At 37.7% G+C, this 14,074-nt stretch overlaps 1 protein-coding gene across 1 annotated transcript; it reads right to left on the reverse strand.

The window, feature by feature from the left end:
- Positions 1-4,421: 4,421 nt before the first annotated feature.
- Positions 4,422-6,115, reverse strand: LOC131437080 (uncharacterized). Its single transcript, XM_058606162.1, has 3 exons — positions 5,973-6,115; positions 5,632-5,903; positions 4,422-5,507 (listed from the first exon to the last, which is right to left on the reverse strand). Exons 2-3 carry the CDS (start codon positions 5,896-5,898, stop codon positions 4,458-4,460), a joined length of 1,317 nt encoding a protein of 438 aa, XP_058462145.1. The 5' UTR covers positions 5,899-5,903; positions 5,973-6,115; the 3' UTR covers positions 4,422-4,457.
- Positions 6,116-14,074: the final 7,959 nt, after the last annotated feature.

Consider the following 14,074-nt stretch of genomic DNA (forward strand, 5'->3'; position numbering starts at 1 on the left):
CTTGAAAGAATCCGATGCAAACAGAAAACAACAAGAAGCAAAAAATACTAAAAAAAAAAACAAAATAATAATGAAAAATAAAATGTTAGTAAAACTAAAGTGTTTAAAAAGTAATGAAATAATATTATATATAATTATTAAAAACAAAAAAAAAACTATATAAGGAATAAAATTATATGAAACAAATGAGAAAAAACGACCGACCGGTTTGGTGGTTGCAGATCTAGAACGATCCGAAAGCCATTTGGGGGTACCTTCAGTAATACGAAAAGAACTCTTTGTGCCTGCCATATTGATTATCTTCAAGCTTGTTTGACGTTAAACTAAAATCAACGAAAACTTTTGTGACAAGTAATTTCATGAGATGTTCCAACTGGGCTAGCGAATCTCGATGGGATTTTTGGTCGAATGATGACAAAGATCTATGATGATGATCGTCTATCGCAGATGATATAGCTCAACATACTGATAGATCAATCAGCATTCCGCAAAAACTATAAATGGCTTGAATACAGTAACTTGTGAAGCAAGGTTTGATTTGAAGTTTTTATTTTAGAAGAGCTGAGTAAGTTACATATTGTTTTGGTGGTGAATACGACTAACTTCACTATGAGGCGCCTTTTCAAAATTTACCCTGTACAGAAATGGGTAGAACTAAATCGTGAAAATGTCTTGTGCTTATCCCAACAACATATTTTTTTCTACAAGCTATCGAAAATATGAAGAGGAATTTGTGATTAAATTTTCAACAGCATGAGATAACCATAAATAACTCGCGAATGAATATTCCTATGCATTTTCACAATTTCATTGAAAAATATCGTTTGAACAACAACGCAATCCAGTCGAACTGTCGTTAGAAGGCCAATATTTTATTGCTGAGTAAAATGACTCTTTGAGTGCCCCGGTTCTATTGAATGGCTCGTGAGCGTTCACCCATCACTAGCTCAGACTACACGAACAATTTGAGCGGCAGCACGGATGAACCGCGGTTCGTAGCTTGGCTATCTTTTAATGTTGAGAGTCGCGGTTCAATTAGGATTTGCACGAACATGACTTAACCTCACAAAATGAATTTTTTTTGGCAGTCGACGTGTATTTGTTTACAGTTTAAAAGTTCATCAGAGGTTCATCGCTTTAATGTAAAAATTGCAAGTCGCCTCACACTAAACAGATTTTTACATTTAGGGCAATCTTTTTAGTTCTTTTCACTGTGGAACACGTTTTTAACAGGTAGTTTATTTGTGTCGTCATCGTGCAAAACCTAATTTTGAAGGTTCATTCGCTCATTGCAACGAGTCGGCTTAAATGAACGGCTCGTGAGCGCTCGCCCATCGCCAGCCCTTCTCATTTGGAGCAGCAGTCGCCAGTTTTGAAAGCAGACTCTACGTGGTATAAAACCTCAAACGCTCGGCTCGTGCTCTCTTTTGGGCACAAACCAGATTCAGCTGCTGAATACTGGATCTGGATTCGGACGCTGAATTTGGGTTTGATTTCTGTAAGTGAGTTCTAAAACTGATTTCCGAATCTAATCTGGGCCTGAATTCTGAACATAATTTAACGTTTAGAATTTAGTTTCAAAATTCTGTTTCTGAATTCAGTTCAAGAATTCAGAGCCTGCATGCTGGAACTGGATTTCGAAGCTAAATTCAAATTCGGAATTTAGTTCAAGGACTATATTGCCACTGAGTTTTGAGCCTGTTCAGTTCTTAAACTCAGGTCCAGTTTCTAAATTCCATAAATCGGTTCTTTTTGGAACTATTAATATATTCCCAAAGATTTAAATGAAGTTTTCCTACTATGTAAATCTGTTTTAAATTCTCAAATCTGCAGTAATTTTTGGTAGGACCATAAGACCTAAACTTTCATTTGACCCTAAGATTGGAAATATCGGTTCTGCAAATTCTGAGAAAAATTAGTGACATCCACTTTTGAGTATATATCTATTTTCTCCCGTCGTTAATCGAAAACCGGGAACCAGGATAGCCAGAATCGGTTTGTTTAGCTGCCTACTGATGATGGCTATCGATTTGTGGAGTTTTGAGTCCAGTTTAGACATTTTTGCCGTTTTTGTTTCGCCGGTTTAAGTGACGGTGTACAATGTTTAACACACTTTACCCCATAACTCCTGAACCGGAAGTCGGATTCAGATGCATTTCAATAGCAACCTTTGAGACTATAGGGCCCTCAATTTAAATCTTAGTTGAAGAAAATCGGTTGTGTGGTCTCTGAGCAAATCGAGTGCACTTTTTCTTCATTTTTTTTGCACATTTTACCCCGTTGCTCCCGAACCGGAAGTCCGATCCGGGTAAAATGCAATAGCACCCTATGGGACCAAGAGACCTTTCATTTGAATCTAAGGTTGCGAAAATCGGTCCAGTCATCTCCGAGAAAATTGAGTGCACATTTTTGTTACACACACAGATACATTTGCTCAGTTCGTCGAGCTGAGTCGAATGGTATATGACGTTCGGCCCTCCGGGCCTCGGTTAATAGTCGGTTTTCACAGTGACATAACCTTTCCATATGAGAAAAGCATAAACAACTTACATTGCTGTATTTTTACTGATGTTAGGATGGTCCTTTTGTCGTGAATACGAATTACTTTATTATGGGGCGCCTTTTTAAAATTTACCCTCTGAGAGAGTGATAAGTTACTGATCGTAAATATCTCTCGTTTCTAACGTATGGTCATCAATTATGATAACAGTTCCAGTTGTATGATTTAATCACAAATAATTCAAAATTAAAGTTTTCTGAAATGTTTTGTATCAACGAGTAAACAAAGAGATGCCTTTTCTCGTACCTGAGTAGGTATAAAAGGTTAGCTTTTAATATATTTTCAGTTTCAGTTTCAAGTATCAAGAATTCAGTTCATTATTGAATGTTTCTCTTCAAAGAAGATCGATGGCGTCATCCAGCTGCTGGTCGTTCGCATTGGAGCAAAATACAACGAAAAGTGGACAACGATTGGGAACATTATGCAAACTCAGCCCTTCTAATCGCTCCAAATGTTAACTAAAGAACTATAAAGATTGCTTCTTTGGAAATCGAAGATAAAAATCATCAGTTTAGTGAAAATATAGAATAATTTTATTAGCTTTGTGCACTTTTCGCAGTGCAAAATTCGCACCAAAGGAGTGCGAATAAAGTCAGCATTCGACTGCTTCGCGTTCGAGAAAAATGCTCCGAACAGTTTTTAATATCGTATGCCAGAAACTAATCCCATACAACAGTTTGATGGTTTCGTTCTCTGAAATATGCAAATCCGCAATGAAATAATCGACATCATAATTCGGTATGTTGCCTTTTATTTTACTCTCATTTGTTCCACGTTATTTAATTGTGTGGTAAAAAATATTTATCGCCAATAAGCACCGTTACAATTCTGTAAGAAAAGTAGTAAAAGTTGTGAAATTCACACAATTAGCTAATACGAACGATTATTAGTTTTTATTCGTATTCACGTCCTTCAGTTATATCTGTTTTTTTTTTCAATATTAAACTCGTGTTTCTCGAATGAATGTTGATTTCATTTGAACTAGAGATGGGCAATTCGTTCGCGAACCGTTCAAAAGAACTAGTTCTTTTGAAACATTGAATGATCAATAGTTCTTTTTTGAGAACGGTAGTTGTTCAGTTCAAAGTCGGACCTTTTTTTTCTTTTTTGAATCTACGAAACCTCAGTTCTAATTGAGATCTCGGTTAGTCATTCAACAGGCAAATTAACTATGAAAAGAACGAACGAACGGCTCTCGAGAACTAGTTCTTTTATTAGAACTCTGCATCACTGAACGGTTCTTTGAAATGAACTGTTTAGCCCATCCCTAATTTGAACTCATTTGGTGTGCAGTTCGTTCTGTGAATAGTACACTAAGCTAATTAGTTTATTCTAGATTTGGTATATACTGATGTATTTTACTTCCGATTTGCAGAAAAGTACAACTTATGCAATCCTTGTAGTTCTTTAGTAAATATTTATCCTTGTAGTTCTTTAGTAAATATTTAGTAAGGCCGATTTCATAGAATGTTCTCCATCGTTGCGACAAATTCGTAGGTAAGTTGAACGTAACATTCAAATGTATAAAGAAGAATGTCACAAGTAGCGCCTGTTCCACAAAGATGACACTCTGTTCTCTCCGGAACTTGCATTGTCTCCAAATGTTTGCACAAACATTTTCCAAACTCGTCGAGCTGAGTCGAACGGTATATGACACTGTGGGTCGTCAGGGCTACGATCGAAACTCGATCTATCCAACAAGTTTACATACGATTTTTTTTTGCGTTTTGTGTTAAGACACTAGAAACAGCGCTGAACTCTGTTTCTACGTTTCGTCATTACCAACGAGAAAATGACAGAGAGAATTGAATAAAATCAAGATTATTTAGTTAGCTAACCTACAAATTGAAACACATTTGAGTCAAATTTAGATGCTCAAAAAGCTGTATTCAATTCTCTATTCAGTTTTCATGAAATATCCGTCGATATCGGCATCCATCTCGTCATTCATGCCTTCGTCTATTGTGGGACTTGGCGAGGGTGATTCCTCTTTGACAGGATACTCTTCAACAGTAAATTCCTCAGTCTCCGGTGTTCCGATGCCCTCCGGTATCATTTGAATCATCAGATCACGTTCACTCCGTTTACGACGTTTGCGAGCCACCGAAGCCCTAATGCCCTTGATCTCCTCGAAGCGTTGCTTGGCGTTTCTCAAGCAACGATGCAGGAACTGTTCGCACTGTACTTTGGAGAACGTGGGGTCAGAGAAGAGCACCACCCGGTAGAACATATCGATGACTCCGCTGAACTTATGGAATGGTATCTTGGAAATAATACTGCCATTTGTCTTTTTGCTACGACTTATTCCACTCCACGAGCAGTTAATCAGAAATTCACGTTCGAAGAAGTAATTTATTACTTGCAAACAAACGGTCGTACCTTCGCCGACATATCGATGCTTTCCGTGCATCGAACCCAGAAACAGAACAACGGACTGCACAAAATCCTCATTTTTCGATTTTATCTCCAATGATTCCATGTCATCCAAACATTTGACCGGGGTTAGCGGAATCTTTTTGGATACGTAGGTGTCTGGTTTCAAAAGCGCAGATGTATCCGTTCGCGTCGTTTTTGTGCCTATGGTATCTAGCTTAGCGTTAATTTGGGCAAGGGCAGCCATGCAGCTCTGGTGTGATTTTTTAAGTGCTTCAATCTGCTTGGAATTTTCATCCATTTTTTTGTGGAGTGAAAGCAGTAATTGACGTATCGATGGCTCATCTGTATCTGCATTTTGAAGCATTGATGGTTTCGATCCCGAACCATCTTCTGGCAGAGATTCTGAAATATGATTGTCCTGTTGATCGTTCACCGACTTAGAAAGAACGAGTGACGAGCCTGGTTTGGTTTGAATATGTTCGGATCCTTCAGAAATGGTTGATGATCCCTTTCTTCGTTCATATTCATCTGGGTCCGAATGACGTTCCATGAGTTCTAGCTCCCGAAAAGCCTGTGGAAAATAAAACCAATTTTCCAGTAGGTATAGCCAATCTTGTTAAAATAATCTTGTCATTTTTACTATGTGTAATCCGAAGGAGCGTAAATTACAACAAGCACAAATAGTTTCAACTTACATCCGCGTAACTTGCTATGTTTGTTCGCTTTATTTTGCACTGACAAGCATTTAATACTGCTGTGTCCGGTATCACTTGCGGATTCAGTTTGGCATTTTCCAGAAGCCGATAGCCAACTACTCCGTTTGGCCAGTAATATAAATCCGCTCCGTCTTCTTGCAATTTTTGTTCCCAACCGTTTTGCCGTACCCAACGTGAAGGTAGTACAGAAAGCAAAACATGCCCGTTTTCCGTAATTTGCACAATCGAAAAATTATCGGTACTCATCGTACCTGAAATGAAAAACTCGAATATGTTTAAATTACACTCCTTTGATCATTGTTTACGCTCAATATTCTCACCAATAATTTAGATATGACAAGGGCTACCATTAATTACTTTCAATCAAATAAATTAGTCATAAAAACTTTGTATTAACCGTGTTCATTTGTTTTTTATTATTACTGCCGATTTTTTGTTGATATTTATACGTCAAGAAGCCAGCTGTTCTGATGGCAGAGTTGCCAGCTTGTAATACTTGCCATTGGAGAATCCAATCAGTGTGTATCACGATGTAAAATACCCTGGTGATCACGTTTTTCTATGTGTTAGTGCGGTTGTCATTTTATTTTGGAATAACAGAGAGACGTGAAGAAGAAGAAACATAAACAAATGACGTTTCGAGAGTTGCTTTTATGAAAATATTTAGAGTTGGTTGTGTTTGCGAAAATATTGACAGTGAAATTCGGTGTTTTGTTCCGGGATGTTTCAATCGTTTTCATCACCTGCATTTGAAATGCTACCCACAGCACAATCACTCCATTATCCATGATAACTATAATAGATACCACAGTGCGATCCGCCAAATCCTTCCTCCAACGAAATGAACAGAATCGGATGTGTGTAAAATTTTCTATATTTCGACGTTACCTTGAAAGCCCTTGAAGAAAAAATGTCTAGATTTTCAAATAGTGCCAAAGATTCGCCAGGCTGCGCGACAACTGGAGTAACTTAGAAGTGAAATCCCGATCTGAACTGGTCGTTTGTTTATGTTTACGTACTTGAATCCCGGCGCGCCATACTTATGTCGTTTTCGCTTGAGAACACTGAAACTGACCCAGGGTAGTTTCATCAAACAAACACTTTTCACGAAACTGTGTTGTTTTCGCTCTTAGCAACGGCGGTTTGATATAACAACCAGGTTCGAAACTGACTCGATTTTCAGTTCAACAACGTTAAAACTAGGTTCGAAACTAGCTTCAAACAAACGGTTTGACAGCAGTTAGGGTGGAAACTGGGTTAGGTTTGGTATCAAGCGAAAACGACATTAATTTCGTGAGAAAATCACCAACACAACAAAAACTGTCTTTACACGCCACCGGTGTATTTTACGTCGTGAATCCAATCAGTGTGTTTTCCACGAGATAGCGAGATAGTGCCAGGGATGTCAGGTTCACAGATTAATCTGTGTTTCACACAGATTAATTTGTGAGTTTTCTGCACAGATTTTAAAACTGACACAGATTTTCACAGATTTTTGAAAATGATCACAGATTTCCACAGATTCTTGGATAAATCACAGATTTTCACAGATTTTGGAAATCGAGTAAAGTTTAGTCCCAAAAAGTTACAGCGTGTTTGTGGTGAGACCTTTTTTTTTTTTGCTCACTATATTGAATTCGAGCAGCAGAAATGGTACGGAAAATGGGTGGAGAGACCGGTCACAGATTTTCACAGACAGGTTTTGGGTTCGATCACAGATATTTGAAAAAATGACCTGGCATCTCTGGATAGTGCTGCTTTTGACATATCACTGAAATGAAAATCTTATTTATGTTCATATTATATAAACTTATAATCTTTATTAAAAGTGTTCGTTAAATCCAGATAGAGGTTACCATAATGAAAGCTATAGGAATATCCAATACAATTTATATAACAGCCGATGAAACCTGACTCGTTACATAATTAATATTCATTGGATGTGTCATATGAATCGTACGACGTTGATATTCCGTAAGACTTATGACATTATTCTACAAGAAATCTAATTGATGTTCAATGAATTTTGCATCTCCATAACCTTTATGAAATTGATGAGAATATCATGTACAATTTTTTTCGAAAAAACGGTAAAACTTAAACCAATAAAACTGTAATATTAGATTTCATTTTACATTAGATTTTTCTATGAATCGCATGCTGATTATATTTATTTAAAATCATGTCAAAACTTATAACCTTTTCTTGGGAGCGTACATAAAATCTGGAAGGACGAAAAAGAGACACTGTTTTCTTAAGCCGAAGAAATTAGCAAATTTTATTGGGATAACATTTTTCCTTAGATACATCATGGTGTTTGTTTTTACGAAAGAATAGTCGTTCTACTTCTGCTCCGCAAAAATCAGGAGGTGCTCTCTTAAGAAACTGATCACTAGTATAGCTTAGATCCTCAAATAAAAGAAGTAGTTTGTGATTATCTGCTATTCGTAATGCAGTTGATAAGTCTGGTAACATATCCGATGAAATTAGTTCCAAAGAAGTAAGTGTAGTTTGAATAGATTTAGTTAGTTTGACGTAAAGTCGCCATAACTAAGTTCAGTTTTTGCAATGAGTGAGTGAAAACAAATATTAGAGAAGCCAAATGAATGAGTAACTAACAGAAAAGTTTTTTTTGAAAAAGATACGCTCAGAGATAGAACTCGAACCTGCGTTCTTATGCATTCCGTGCAAACACGTCTCCTTTTCGCCACCCTAAGCAGTGTGATAGACATGGCTCTACCACACGACTGGGCTTGGTGGGCGTACATCGGATACGATATAAATCCTAGGCCAGTCATTGCAAAAACTGAAAATTTAATTTCAAAAAGCATTATACAGGGTCCGTCATCTAACTTTTTTTTTAACTAGCGGTTATTTCTACATTGGTAACCTTAATGTCACTTCTGATTTGACAGAAGTTTAATTTCATCCTCCGCTGAACGAAAATGGTTGTGTATACGCGTTATCGCTTCGCCAACTGGGCTTGCGATCAGCTTGAAGCAGATGCCGATTTTTGCCAAAAAATCATCTCGGATGAGGCACATTTTCATCTCGGCGGGTATTTTAATAAGCAAAATTGTTGCATCTGGGGAACGGAAAACCCGAACGTTATCATGGAGAAGCCGATGCATCCTCATGTCGTTTTCGCTTGAGAAAACTGAAACTGACTCAGGGTAGTTTCATCAAACAAACACTTTTCACGAAACTGTGTTGATTTCGCACTTAGCAACGGGGGTTTGAGTAAAACTGATTTAAAAACCTGTTTTAATCCACCTAGTGGTGTAATGATGCCTTTCTCATAGCAATCAAACTATCATATATAATACTGTGGTATTCTTCAAAATTATTTCTCTTCGATTCTTAAAAGAATAATCGAAATAGATTTGTTCGACCGTCTACTGATAAAAACTATCAATTGGAAAAGATTTGATGTCGATTTAGAAATTTTTTTAAGGTTTTTCCCCATTTTCTGTGATAGCGTACAATTTTTAACACATTTTACCCTATATTTCCGGATCCGGATGAAATTCAGGAATTACGTATGAGACCACAGGACCTTTCATTTGAACCTAAGTTTGTGAAAATCGGTCGCGCCATCCATGAGAAAAGTTAGAACACATATTTTCATTTTGTTGCACATTTTACCCCATAAAGTTAGAGCAAAAAACGTTACATACACAAATACGCACATACACACACACATACACACACAGACATTTTGCGTACTCGACGAACTGAGTCGAATGGTATATGACACTCGGCCCTCCGGGCCACGGTTCAAACATCGGTTTTCACAGTGATTGCATAACCTTTCTATATGAGAAAGGCAAAAAAAAAATTTTCTTCGATTCTTAAAAGAATAACCGAAATTAGTTTGTTTGACCGTCTACTGATAAAAACCATCAAATTGGAAAAGATTTGAGGTCGATTTAGAAAATTTTTCAAGGTTTTTCCCCATTTTCAGTGATAGTGTACAATTTTTAACACACTTTACCCTATATTTCCGTATCCGGAAGTCGGATCCGCATGAAATTCAGGAATAACGCATGGGACTACAGGACCTTTCATTTGAACCTAAGTTTGTGAAAATCGGTCGCGCCATCTATGAGAAAAGTTAAAACACATATTTTCTTTTTTTTGCACATTTTACCCCATAACTCCCGAACCGGAAGTCGGATCCAAATAATATTCAGGAATTTTGTATGGGACCTCAAGACCTTTCATTTGAATCTAAGTTTGTTAAAATCGGATCAGCCATCTCTGAGAAAAGTTAGTGCACTTATTTTCACAATTTTTTGCACATTTTACCCCATAATTCCGGAACCGGAAGGCGGATTCAAATAATATTCAGGAATTTTGTATGGGACCACAAGACCTTTCATTTGAATCTAAGTTTGTGAAAATCGGTTCAGCCATCTCCGAGAAAATTTAGTGCAAAAAAACGTTACATACACACATACGCACATACACACACACACACACACACACACACACACACACACACACACACACACACATACACACACACATACACACACACAGACATTTTGCGTACTCGACGAACTGAGTCGAATGGTATATGACACTCGGCCCTCCGGGCCTCGGTTCAAAAGTCGGTTTTCACAGTGATTGCATAACCTTTCTATATGAGAAAGGCAAAACCGGGTTCGAAACTGACTCGATTTTCAGTTCAACTACGTTGAAACTAGGTTCGAAACTGACTTCAAACAAACGGTTTGTTGGCATCAAGCAAAAACGACATCAGAGAGTGACGGTTTGGTGCGGATTTTGGTCTGGCGGATCATTGGGCCATTTTTCTTCGAAAATGAGGCAGGAGCCGTCGCCACGGTCAATGGCGAGCGCTACCGCGCCATGATTAGCTATTACTTCTTCCCGCTACTTGAAGAGGAAGACTTGGACACCATTTTGTTCCAACAAGACGGCGCTCCGTGCCACACAGCCAACGCTACGATCGATCTTCTGCGCACAGTCTTCGAAGATCGAATTATCAGTCGAAATTCGGATGTCGTTTGGCTGCCTCGGAGCTGTGATTCGACGTCGTTAGACTGTTATCTTTGGGGGGCTGCAATGATAAGTGTTATTGCAGGACAACATTCGTGCAGTCATAGCTGAAAAAAAACTGCATACAATCGAAAATGTACTAAAAAACTGGACCGACCGTATGGCGTACTGCAAGGCCAGCCGAGGCAGCCATTTAAATGAAATTATATTCCACAATTAACCGGAAGGATTGTACTTTAATATGAAAAAATAAATTTTGAAATCGGATTAACCGTTTGTGTTTTATTGCATGTTAAAAAAAAGTTGTGTATGTTGTAATTATGCTGCAGACTTGTTCCCATGCAGTCCATTTCGGTTCGAACCGAAAATTCAAAGTTTCTTTGTTTTTCTATTTCAATCCACAAAAACAATAAATAATCCTTCTCGCAGTCTGATGTGTGAGACTGGTGTAGAATCTGGATCTGAATTATGAATAATATACATAACACATGGATCAATAAGTCCCGAGACTAAAGCAGAGATGGCGCTCGTAGTAAACCAGTAACCACGTCTTTCTAGAGTACTAACCTTTGCTTGAAACGGGTCAAAATTTTAAGTCGATCCGTCCAGTAACAGCTGAGTTATCGAGGTTGGAGTAAAGTCGTTTTGTAGTTTGTTTAAAAAATGGAAAAAACCGAGTTCCGTGTTTTGAAAAAACATTGTTTTTTAACGGGTACAAACACCGTGCAAGCGAAACAATGGATTGAACAATGTTATCCGGACTCTTGTCCATCAAAAGCAACGATTTGTCGGTGGTTCGCCGAGTTTAAACGTGGTCGTACCGACACAAATGACGCGGAACGCTCGGGTAGACCTGTGGAAGCCGTTACACCGGAAAATGTGAGTGAAGTGACAAAAATTATAATGAAAGATCGTAAAGTAAAGCTCCGTGAGATTGCTGAGATGACACAGATATCACATGGAAGTGTATTAATTCATGAAAAATTAAGCATGAAAAAGGTTTTTTCCAAGTGGGTGCCGCGATTGCTTTCGACAATGACAATGCACCCTGCCACAAGTCGATGAAAACAATGGCGAAATTGAACGAATTGGGCTTTGATCTGCTTCCCCACTCGCCCACTTTACTCGCCAGATTTAGCCCCCAGTGACTACTGGCTCTTTGCTGATCTTAAAAAAATGCTCCAGGGAAAAAGATTTGGCTCAAATAAGGAGGTCATCGCTGAAACTGAAGCTTATTTTGAAGCGAAAGATAATTTTTTTTATAAACATGGTATTGAAAAATTGGAAAAACGTTGGAACCATTGTATCACCCTAAAAGGTGATTATGAATATGAATAAAAAAAATTTGCAAAAAAATGTTGTTTCCATTGTTAGTCTCAGGACTTATTGATCCATGTGTTAAGTTGTATTTTCTCTTTGTTACTCGATGGTATATTCATGGTTAGATAGAATTATCGACCCAATAATGCATATTAATGATACACTAAAATAACGGTAAAAGTAAAGCAAAAACTTATTTTGTGTATATAACTTACCTCTGCTCCGAACTCATTTTATTAAAGTAGGGTTACTACGATTAGTCCGAATATTTGGTTGTTATTATTTGCACTCGTTTCCAGAACCGCCAGTCTTCGTTATTGTTTTCTATGAAAGCATGTTACACCGACATTGCCGGTTGGCTCATCAAATTTTACACAAATAACTCTTGTGGGTTGCATTTGGTAACAAAATCACAACAAAGAAATCTAAAACAGGTGTTTGACCTAATTGAAAGATTTTCTCCTGCCACACTGCGCCAAGTTTTTCTTCGTTGACGTTTGGGAAAATGAATCGCCAGTCACATGAGTTTCATTTAACAATAATTATGCAAATTTTTACCGGACGATCAGTTTTATGTAAATTTTCATTACAGAATTTAGTTAATAGATATACAATTCATACGGTAAAACTGAATACTGGTACCATACTGTCCGTATGGCAAAATTATCTTCCAATAACCGAACCTCTGTGAAAACTGATTGTCGTGAAACTAACTATCAAACAGTTGTTAAAATTTTCAGTAAGTGTATTTTTATTAACCAAACGAAAAAAATCTTGAAGAGTTTATCGAATGGATTGAGGTACAGGTGCTAACGTTTTAAAAACATTAGAACCACTAAAAGCTTTTTGTTTACTTATAGACAGAAAATAATAAATCGCTTGACCACTTGCTGCCTACACAAATCGTCCGAGGGTAATTTCTGGTAAACTCGACGGATTGCGCAGTGCTTTGGAAGGCGCTCATAATCGCGGTCAGCCGGAACATTTGACCCTTTTTTCGTGGAATAAAACCATAACCACAACAGGTTGGAATTTTCTTCATTCCTTTTTGTAAATTTGTGTTGTTTTTTGAAATCCGAAAATCCAGAATTTTAACCAAAGGAAAACAAACAAACAAAAAATTACCGAACAATCAGTTAGATCCATTTGGTTTACAGTTTCCGGTAGTTGTTTGACAGTTCAGAAATTTCCGAACGATCGGTAATCAATTTAACTACCGAACGTTGAGCTGTTGATAATTCGGTTAAAAATGACCGAATTCTGCAAAATTCATTAAAAAATGAACTTTTTTCGGATGGTGATAAAAATAGCTAAGACAGATAATTGCTTTTGATTAATTACCCATGGAAGGTAATTATTTAAGCTTACTTGCAAAAAAAAAATATACTTTCTTGAGAGCGGCCTTCAAGCAGTTAACCGGAACATTGACCATGGTGGACGAAAACATGTGTGTAGGTATGTTTTGAATTTTTGGAGATGATTTTACGCTCGAGATTGGTCCAGAAATTCTCGATGGGACGGAGCTGGGGAGTATGGCTTACGGTTAACCACAAGAATTGGAGTGATTACTTCGTGGCTTAGCATTTATTCGAAGAAGTTTACTGATATTTCAATATTTTGTGGAAAACGAATCGCGTTCGAATTAATTCAAGTGAAACCAAGACTGGTTTATTAGTTTTTGTTCAAAAGTATGTGTTCGTCGTGGAGCCGATCTAATTCGGCATTTCATTACACCGGGCTCGAGAATCGGTTTTGAGTGTGTAAGAGAGGGTTCTTCACACAGGTGGGACATTTTATCCCTCTCCGCCCTAGTCGATATTCACAATTACTACACACTTATTTTCCGCCACCGAGTTTCGTCATATAGAATTAGTATAGTCATTAGCAGCTTTGATCCTAGCGCAATGGTGGATGTATTACCGTGCGATTCTCGTTGTCGGTGTCGTCGGTGATCACGTCGTTACCGTGATCACCTTTGCCAAAAATTCACCAACAGTGTTTATCAGACGCGACTAGAAAACCGTCACAATGCTCTCACCTAATATAATGAAATAATTAACTGTGAGAGGTGGTCTGCTCT

The sequence above is a fragment of the Malaya genurostris genome, chromosome 1, assembly GCF_030247185.1.
Source record: "Malaya genurostris strain Urasoe2022 chromosome 1, Malgen_1.1, whole genome shotgun sequence".
In the NCBI taxonomy this organism is placed as follows: Eukaryota; Metazoa; Arthropoda; class Insecta; order Diptera; family Culicidae; genus Malaya; species Malaya genurostris.